The sequence below is a fragment of the Merops nubicus genome, unplaced genomic scaffold (genome assembly GCF_000691845.1).
Source record: "Merops nubicus isolate BGI_N331 unplaced genomic scaffold, ASM69184v1 scaffold14837, whole genome shotgun sequence".
Taxonomy (NCBI): Eukaryota; Metazoa; Chordata; class Aves; order Coraciiformes; family Meropidae; genus Merops; species Merops nubicus.
The window spans coordinates 4,308-14,357 of record NW_008621088.1 but is presented as its reverse complement, the minus strand read 5'-3'; the positions used below and the strand labels follow the sequence as shown (position 1 = coordinate 14,357).

Genomic DNA, 10,050 nt, shown 5'->3' with positions numbered 1-10,050 from the left:
CCCGGGGCAGCCAGACCCATTTGTAACGTGGTTAATTAAATGCCCCCTGTTCTTCCAGTTGTCAGCACAAACAGGGCTCCCTTTGTGGATGAGGGGATTTTGCTCCGTGGCATATTAGAGAGGTCTGGCTTGCGTGCTTCTGTAATAAAGACAGAGGATGTTTGGAGCTTGTTTGCTGTAATTTTTGTAAATTTTTAATCTGTGAAACAATGAGTTCTATTCTCTGAGTGTGTTTCCCACTGCTGGTGACTGGGATGTTGCACTGCAGCTTGGATGGGTTCCCATAGTCACTACCAGTGCTGCCAGCTCTTGTAATTATACTGCAGAGCTCATTCTCTTTGGCAACATCCCTGAAGCCTCAGCTGCTGGAATCAAGAAACAGTGTGAAAAAATCTCAGTTGAAAAAAAAATATACTAAGAGGTCGTGAGTCACAAGTTCTCATTGTTGCCTGACAATGTGGAGCAGGCCTGTTTTGGGGACTCAGAAATCAAATTAAAGAATGTAGTTATTGATCTTTTTAAAGCTCATCGCTTTCCAGATCCTCAGAGTTCTGGGAAGGTCTGTGTCACTGAATTTTTACTGTAGGATTCCTTTGTACATCACCCAGAGAGTCATTGTATGAAATTAATCTGTATATCAACTTCAACACTGCAGGGAAAAAGGTTTTGAGCCACCATTTTGTGACTTTAAATATTTTCTTTGGTCCTATGCGAGCGTGTGTGTAAATAGTGATCACTGCAGAGGAACCAAGCAAGGTGACCATCATTTCAACCACAGCCCTATAACATTTGCATATTCTGTTGAATAATGAGTGTAACAAGGTAAAAGAATATTGCTAATTGCTGTAGCTTGTACCATCACATATAGTTCCTGAAGAGTTTCCTTTCAGAACTATTTTCCCAACTTTCTGATGTCCCGCTCCTATGACACCCCCCAGTGCTTTTATCTTTTCCTCCTCTAAAACCAGCTGAACACCCCATTCTCTGAGACAGGGGGTTAGAAAATCACTCAGCAAATTGCACATCACTGCAGGAAACTCAACCTTTGCTTTTTAAAATTTTAAAAATCCAAAATTCATCCTCTGTCCACAGCAAGATTTCCACACTCCACGGCTGCCTCTCCAACGCGTTTTATCACCTGCAGTGATTTCCTCTCAGCCTGCTTTTGGGTACAGTGTTTTTCTCCTCTGAAAACAAGACTTCCTCATTTTCTCTCCAGTCTAAACCTACAGGTTGGGCAGAGCAATGACTTCCACGGCAGGGGGCAGCTGCCCCGTGGTTCCTAAGCACAAACACCGCCGCGGCAGCCGCCGCTCCAGCAGCCTGAACACAGACCCCCAGGCCCTGCCAGCCCTCGGGTACTTCCAAACGCTTCCACTAGAGATCTTCCAAATGGTGCTGAACTACCTGTCAGGTGAGAATCGTTACTCCCAACGTCTGAAAACTGCCCTGATGGTTTTCCTTTTAGAAAAAGCCATGATTATTTAAATTTTTTTTAAGCTTTTAGCTAGTTGGAAGTCATTTTATGTGACTTCTTCTCTGAATTTTTATGTATAAATATTATTTTGGCCGTTTGGTTGTCCATATATCATATTATTTTTATGTATGGACAACCAAACGGCCAAAATTTAATTTATAATTGCAAACTATTTGAAGTAGTTTTTGCCTGTTATGTGTGAAAAGCACTCCTTAGATCTATCCATTTCTAACTACCACATTTTGTTGGCAAAGGAGACAAAGAGTAATTAAATTTTATTTGCACGTCTTGTTTCTTGGCCTGTTTCTGAAGTAAGATAAAAGTTATTGCCTAGTGATCAGCACTTTTCTTGCAGTAAAGATTGACAAGTACCCTGGGTTTTGCTCTTTCAGTGAGGGACATCAGCATGCTGAGCATGGTGTCGAAAACCATCAGCCACCACCTTATTAATTACATCTCAACCCCATCAGGAAACCGAAGGCTCTTATGGCAAGACTTTCATAACCATGGGCTGCCTGACAAGAGAGAAGGATCCTCTATTTTAGAGCACTACAAATCTCTAGGTGATCCTTTAATGCAAACGGTAACAATTAAGAGGAGAATCAAGCTCTTAAGTTGAAAGGTTTCTTCTGTTACATGCATTGATGGGTAAAACGCTGAGGATATGGCCCAAATCCTTTGTGCAGCTCCCTCTGAAAGTGAAGCTCCTCCCTGTGCCAAATGGGCCACTCAAATGCCATTAACTGTTGGGGGAGGTGGGAGGAATTACCTGAAATGATTCCAAACCCTCGTAGTTATGGAAAAAATAACGTCTGCTCTGCCTCCTCGGTGTTTACTTTTTCCTAAGCAGGGGTTGGGCAGAAGATCAGCTCTCAGGAGTAGGTGTTTCCAAACTTAGTTTGTTTGGACACCGCCGCTGGAAACTGCCACAGAATCCAGGCCCCACGCTGGCTGTGGGAGGGCTGGAGCACTGCTCTGGAGTAGCTCACGTTCCTCAGCCTGGGAAAAGCAGCCGTGGTTCCTGATCCCAGCCCAATTCTGAGGCAACCCACGCTGCTTGGCATCAGAAGGGTGCTGGATAACCTACTGGAGGTGTGCTGTGGGTCACATTCTGCTTCTGAGGACAGAGTCATGCTCCCCACCAAGGTGTTCACACAGGCAGCTTCCCCTCAGAGGCTGAAATGGGCAGGGAGAGCTTCTCTGGGAATGGGCACACAGAGCACCTCCAGGAATAGGCACTCTGAGCACCTTTTCCTCTCACTCTTCACTTAAAGGCAGGCTGACAACGGGGCACTTTCACCACCACTCTTCCCTGTGTGCTCACCAAACCCTTTCCAGGTGAAAAGAGTCCCTTGTTCTCTCCTTCAGCTGCTCAGATCTCTTCTGGCACAGCATAATAGAAATCTTCACCACGCTAGCGTGGGCTCAGTGATGAGAGGGAGTGCTGCACAGCCTCACATTCCAAATTGTTTGCTTTTTAACATTTCTCCTCATTTTTTAAAAGGCATTGATACTAATTCATTCTCAAACGTTCTACCAGAGAAGAATTCAATCAAATTTAACTTTGGACTTGATGATCTTAAAGGTCTTTTCCAGCCTGAATGATTCTATGATTAAATTTAAAGAAGCAAATTAATTTAAACCATCGTTTGATCCATATCTATTTGCTGTTCCCTGTCTGCTAAAAACCCAAACCACTCTTGACCAGACATAAATAAATTGATGCCATGATTAGATGAAGAATTATAAGTATGGCTTGGAATTAAGACATTAGTCACACATCAGGCAAAGGAACACTCTTAAAGCCATTCAGACCAAAGACCTACAATTGTAACCAATCCATGTAGGTTTTGAGGGATCTTAAAATAATCTTAGTGGTTTAGTCTTTAAATAAAGCCTGAAATCCTACAATTCTTTAAAAAAAAAAAATAAAATTAGCAAAATTATTTTGGGCTCTGTAGTAAGTACATAGAAAATGGCAACTTGTTATTTAAATGTAGGTGTGAGGCCACAGCTAAGAGCAAGCCTAGCAGTAAACTCATGACATATTCAGAGCATGAAGATCACTGGCAGTATCTGTGTCCTCGGTGGAAGGCTGGAGAGAATGTTTTTGTTAAGAGGTCTGTTGCAAAATCAATATTTACTTTACAGCAGGAAAGACCAGACTCCATGGGAAAAATCCATCCCTGTGCAGAGAGCCTGAGCAGGGCCTGAGTAAATCTCTCTGGAACTCGGGGGGCTCTGGCTCTGCTCCAGCCCGAGGGGGAACCCTCCAGTACTCGAGGAGGGGTTTGGAGTTTGAGTCCTTGTTTCAACCATGGCTCCATCCCGCCCTGCAGGCGCTGCCTTCCCCCCAGCCCCCTCCCCTCAGCCTCTCCCCACGACCCCTGCCTCCCCGTTTGCAGCTCTCTGACTGGGCTCCACCGTTGTGCAGGGAGCTCTCTCCAAAATCTAACCTAGGCAGTGGAAAATTGACTCTCCTGAGTTCTGGAGCGTGTCTGAGGCTGGTGGATAAACGATGTCTGTGGTGTGGGAATGCTGACAGGCTTCCCCATGTGGAGAGAGCCCCTCTGGAACCACAGTGGGTACAGCAAGTGCTTTTTTGATGTTGGAGAAGGTCTGTATTTTTGGGGAGACTGACAACTTAGAAAAAAAGTGGTTTTTTGGGTTTTTTTTATCATGTTTTTCTGTGGATTTCTTCACTAACAATATAAATCATTTATATTGGTGAAAGGTTTTGAAGAGCAACCTCTTAACCCATTTTTCTATCAGTAGGGTAGAAAAAAATGCTGCTTGAACTGTTCACTGCAGTGAACCCCAGCCTTTGACATCCTAAACACATACCACTCCAGGCTGCAGAGGAAAATCTCTTTACCTCTTAGCTATGTTTTACATTAACACAGTTTGGAATACTTTCTTTTTAGAGCATGTGGCTATCATGAAAAAATGTTAGAAGCTCAGCTTTCCATGATGTAAGGGGAAAACCAGCGTTCCCCAGGGCCCTGTTAGAAGAGGTGCAACAACTAACATTTATTTCCAGTATTTTTAACAGCTGTAATTCTAAAACCAATACAGTAATTTTAATAGGGCTCCAACTGCGACTACCAGGGACTTTAAAACAAAGCTATAAACAAGTTATGGTGCAGGAAACCTACCTACTGCCTGACAACATTCCTTTAGGAAAAGATGTCCCTGGAGAACAGCAGCTGCCCCTCCTCTCTTCTTCTCCCAAGTAACCAGCAGTAGGATGAGAGGCAATGGGCTGAAGTGGCACCAGGGGAGGGTTTGGTTGGGTATGAGGAAGAATTTCTTCCCTGGCAGGGTGGTGAGGGCTTGGCCCAGGCTGCCCAGGGAGGTGTTGGAGTCACCAGCCCTAGAGGGGTTCAAAAACCACATAGCCATGGCACTGGGGGATGTGATTTAGTGGCCCTGGTGCTGTTGGGTCGATGGTTGGACTTGATCTTGGAGATCTTTTCCAACCATCCTGAATCTGTGGCTCTCTAAAGCACAGCCCCCTGGGCTGCTCCCTCAGCGTTCCCTCACTGCTGTGTGCACACGTGTGACACGAGTGCTGAGCCAGCCAGCCACGTGTGTGCCACGTGTGCACACTCACCAGCATCACACACCCACTTGCTTCCTTCACAGGGCTGTTGCTGAAACGATGCACCTTGCTGCTGCCCACCAAGGACAGGCTGAAGTATATCCACAAGATTCTCTCAGAAGTAAGTTCACGTTCCTTTCACCAGCATTTCAAACTGTCCCTGGCCCTTAACAAAACCATTTCTGTGAAAAAACTGCCTTGATTAGTTCAATTATGCCTTTTACTGTCCATTTGCTGGGGTTTATTACTGCTGTGTAATGAATGTATTGATTTAGTCTCTTTAATAACAACAGAGAAGCCCAAGCCAGCGTGCTGGACACAAGGCTGTTCCAGGGAGATTTCACATTCCACAGACAGTGGTTTTCAACTTTGCTTCAGCTTGTGGACTACAGTAAATGTTGCAGTGGAAGAGCAGAGCTCTCCAGAGAAATTCTACTTTCCTGAAGACAGGGTGGCTCTCAATGGCCTTGGTTTGCCCCAGGGGAGGTTTAGGTTGGTTATGAGGAAAAATTCTTCACTGGAAGGGTTGCCCAGGGCTGTGCCAGGCTGCCCAGGGCAGTGGTGGAGTCCCCACCCCTGGAGGGGTTTCAAAGCTGTCAAGATGTGGTGCTGAGGGACACGGGGCAGTGGGGACCTGACAGTGCTGGGGGAAGGATTGGACTTAAGGATCTTAAAATTCTTTTCCAACTGAAGCCATTCTGTGATTCTTGGAGACCTTTTGCAGACCCATCTGAGCACAGTTTTCATCTTAATGCTAAACCATAACAGAGTTCCTATGACTGGAACTAAGGAGACTCCAAGTTCTCCTGTTCCTTGCACAATAGGAGAATCCTGAATTTCAGCTATTTATTTGCAGATCATTTTGAAAGACAGGAATTAGCTCCTGGCCAGTTAAGATAAATTACTAATGTTTTGCACTTGCAGGTTTCCTGTTTTAAACTTATTGGCTGTCCAAGTCCTCTGCATTGCTTAGGACTGCAGTGCTATGGGGTGTTTTTACAGGTACAGTATCTTTGTGGAGAGAAGGCAAGTCATAAATATATAAGAACTAGGAAATAGATATAAATATAAAAGAAAATTAAGGTTGCTTTCTAAATTAATCTGTGTTTTTGCAAGCTATTCAGAAATAGAAGATGGTTTTGAGCCTTGGGGAGGAAGGGGGAAGGTACACGTTCACACAGTTCTCCAAATTTCCTTTCTGGTTGTAATAGCTGCTGATTTGCCTCTGGAGAATTCCTTGGCCTGGATTTCAGGACCAGCCAGTCTGGGTTTTGATTAGCGATTTATTATCTAGGAAGAGGTGGGGGGAAGGGGAGCATTTTATGACACAGCTTCAACTTCCCCAGCCAAGCAAGAGCAGGGATGGTTTTGTTTAGAAGTAAATGCCTGCACGCATCACAGGCCAGAATGTTTTCTGTTAGCCTGTGGTAGCTTAAAGTTAATCTAAACAAAAAAATATGGAAAATCAGTGTGAAATGAATTAGTTCAGCAATCCACAGCTCCTTTGCACTGGCCCCTGGGGTGCAGGCACACAGGGAAATGCTGGGGGCAGGACCTGGGCAACGCTCTCTGAGAGGTTTAGTGGTGGAGTGGTGGAGTTGTCATTCCCAAGGCTTTACTGGGGAGCAATTTTTTGAAAGAAAACTGCAGAAACAAACCCTCTCTCAGAAGAGCAGGGATTTTGAGCACATTTTAAATGCATTTAAGGCTGAGAAACTTGTGTGTGCTGGTGTCTTATGCATATGCAGCACTGAAGTGTTTGATAAGACAAAAGATGTGACTACCTTTCCCTCTCTGCTCCTCTGAGAAATCACAGGACAGGTTTTGTCTTGCTCTAACACGACAAATAGCATTGTGGTCTAAATGTATAGCTCAGTCTTTGCCCCTTTCTTTTTGAACCCCCAGATCCTCACAGCAGGCTGGGATGAGCTGGAGTGTCACCGGGTTTTCAACTTCCTCTGTGAGCTGAGCAACCTACCCCGCAAGGTGCAGACAGTTGTCAGCAGCAAACCAGGTAATCAGAGCAACAAGAGCCCTGCAAATCAAAACCTGCTAGCAGGGAGAAGTCAGAAAATGGGTCGTGATCACTGCACACAAAGCGTGGCCAGAACTGAGGGTGTTTTTGCCTGATAGCACCAATCCTTCCCTGACCTGTGTACATTCTGTCAGCTCCCACATTTGGCAGAAATTGGGCACCCCAAAGCAAACTTTTGGCCTTTGTGTAGACAAATACAGCTATTTTTTTCATCACTGAAAGCAAACATAAGTGCTCTTGTCTCTGATACAGCCTATAGTGAAGAGAGTTCTACTGAGAGGTATTGAGGGTCTTTTTTTTTAAATCATTCCATTATCAAACCCATGTGTAAATTATGGACACATGTAACCAACAACATGGACTCAGATCTTACACCAGTGCCAGTAAAATCAACAGGCAAGGAGCCAGCACAGAAATAAAGCCATGCAGTGAACAGGGAGGGTTAATCCTTCTGGGTCCATGGTGGTCCATGAGCAGAGGGGACTCCTCCCCCTGGGTATGAACACCCCCCAGGATCTCCTTCCTTGCCTGTTGCAGCCTGGGGTGTGAGGTGTGTCCTGGGCAGCTGCTCCCATGGTTTGTGAGCAGCAGTGGCACAGAGGGTGCAGAACACACAGATTTTGGTTCTACCCACACAACGATAAACTGGTCCCAGCCCCTGTAACGACGACAGACACGAACTAGTGCAACTTACCCGAACGAATGTAATTAAATCCCCCTAGACCCTCTCGGGCAGCTTTAAGAGAATCCTCCTCTCTCCCTCTCTTGCCCGAGGCTGACTGGGCTTCCCCACCTCTCCTCTCGCACGGCAGGGAGCGCTCGGAAGCTGGAGCTGCGGATCCGGCTGTACTGCCGGGGGGTGCTGCTCAACCACTGGCTGCACCGCAGCGACTCCGCCTTTTGGCTGACACGGATCCTCAAGCCGTGGCCCATCGTCAATCAAGCTCGGCTGCTGTACATCATCTTCGGGCCAGTGTCCTCTCTGGATGGCGAGTAGTCGTGGCCGGGGGGTGGGGGGTTTAATTTTCAAAGCTTGTTCCCCAAGAGTGAGGTTCCCTTGCAGGGTGCAGCATTGCTGCAAGGTTTGTGGGAATAAAATGTAATTGTACTGCCTAGAAAAGAGTTCTGCTTCACCAGGCCCAAGGTACATAAAGCACACAAATGAGATACATATGTGTGGGTATATAAAAGTTATAACTCAAGTGAAGAACTTGCACTTCTGTTCCTCCATTCTCCCCTGCCTAGGGCAGAGTCAGTTTGAATGCCCCTCAAAGCAGCATGAGAGAAAACCATGTCTCTCAGTTAATGATTAGACCTGGGTTCCTTTAACCTGCCCTTTGGTTCATGCTGCAACTGCCACTGCTCCTGTGAAAATGACAGATGGAGAAAATCATCTCCCTGTCACCCAAATCCCACCCCTATGGCTCTGCTGTAAGGCCCCATTTAGGATCTTCCTTGTTTAAAAAAAAAAACACCCTAAAACCAACAACTTTGTCATTTAATAGCAGTTGTGGTTAATGTGTTGCTCAGGACACGTGGTTTGGCAGAAGATGATAGAAGGCCCAACAGATGAGAGCAGCCTGAGAGGCCTGGCAGAGGCAATCAAGCTGCTGTATGACACAGAGGCTCGAGAGTGGACAGCAGATGATGTTATCAGCCTGGTGGATGAGCTCTCAGGTGTGGTTCTGTCTTTTTCACTAATCCAGAGGATTAGAAACTCCTGTCCTCCAGATCTGGCAAGATGTGTGGTTTCAGACCACAGGAAACTGCCTGTGCTGTTCCTCCCAGTGGCTGTGGTGTAACTGGGAAAGTCATTACACTGGGAAGCCAGGCAGCAGCCAGGGGTGAGAGAAACCCAGCACTGCTCACAGCCTCAGGCTCTCTATCCCCATTGTGGAATATTTAAGAATCCAGCAGACCTTGAACAATTCAAGCTTTGCCTACCCATTATTAAGGGAACATTGTCCAAGCTGTGTAAGCTGAGAACTTTTGTTCAAGCCAAAATTCTACTGAGCAATGTTAGTGGCTACACTGAAAGTTAGTTTGGGGTGAGATGGTGGCACAGAGGCCATGGTGGGGAGCTCTGTGTTGCCAGCAGGAGTTGCTCACATGATTTCACTGCTGCAGTTGTATTCCTGAGGGTGTTCCCTCACAAATCCTGGTGAGCCAACAGCTCAGCAATTCAAGTCCTCCAGAGGAGTTATTGTGGTGCTGTGTTCTTTTTGTTCAAAGATCACTAAAGCTCTCTCTGGTTTATTACCCAGTTGTTCCCCGGGAGTGGCTGGTGGAGAACAATGCTCGGCTGCTCATCCTGAGTGGAAACAACATTTGCTTCACTTTCATGGCCAGTAAAGCTGTGAATGGGAGGACTGCAGAGTTAGCCAGGCTCATGGTCTTCCTGACTTTGGTGAGTACTGAACTGAGCCAGCTCCAACCTTTCATCTCTTTACCCCTAGATTTACTTTCTCAGGCTTCAAAACTGTTTCCCCATCTCCTACAAACCAGGGGTAAAGTCCTGCAAGAGGCTGGTCCTCAGCCAGCCTCTGGTCCCTGCCCAGCACATCTCTGCAAGGTGCCAGGCCTGTCCTGGAGGTCAAATGGTGGAGCAGTTCTTCCCTTAGCATCTCAACAACAGTCTGTGTCCTCATAACAAACCCTGATTCCCCAGGCTGTGAAACTGATCCAGTCATTCATTAAAAATCAATAGTTAATTCTAAGATTCCATCTTGCCTTTTGTAGTGTTGTGCTCATAGAAACAGAATTCTTCTTGAGGCCCTCAAGACCCTTGAGTCCAACCACCCCCCAGCACTGCCAGGTCCCCACTGCCCCGTGTCCCTCACCCCACATCTCCACGGCTTGGGAACCCCTCCAGGGGCGGGGACTCCACCACTGCCCTGGGCAGGCTGGACCAGCCCCGGGCAACCCTCCAAGGCAAGA

General features: G+C 46.4%; 1 protein-coding gene across 1 annotated transcript in view; it reads left to right on the top strand.

Moving 5' to 3' along the window:
- Positions 1 to 1,245: 1,245 nt before the first annotated feature.
- FBXO47 (F-box protein 47) overlaps positions 1,246 to 10,050 on the top strand; it is a 9,926-nt gene continuing 1,121 nt past the window's right edge. Inside the window, exons 1-8 of the mRNA XM_008944341.1 lie at positions 1,246 to 1,414; positions 1,870 to 2,040; positions 5,123 to 5,199; positions 6,003 to 6,080; positions 6,984 to 7,092; positions 7,926 to 8,102; positions 8,644 to 8,790; positions 9,378 to 9,520. Coding sequence (XP_008942589.1) covers positions 1,246 to 1,414; positions 1,870 to 2,040; positions 5,123 to 5,199; positions 6,003 to 6,080; positions 6,984 to 7,092; positions 7,926 to 8,102; positions 8,644 to 8,790; positions 9,378 to 9,520 — 1,071 coding nt within the window. The remainder of the gene's footprint in view (positions 1,415 to 1,869; positions 2,041 to 5,122; positions 5,200 to 6,002; positions 6,081 to 6,983; positions 7,093 to 7,925; positions 8,103 to 8,643; positions 8,791 to 9,377; positions 9,521 to 10,050) is intronic.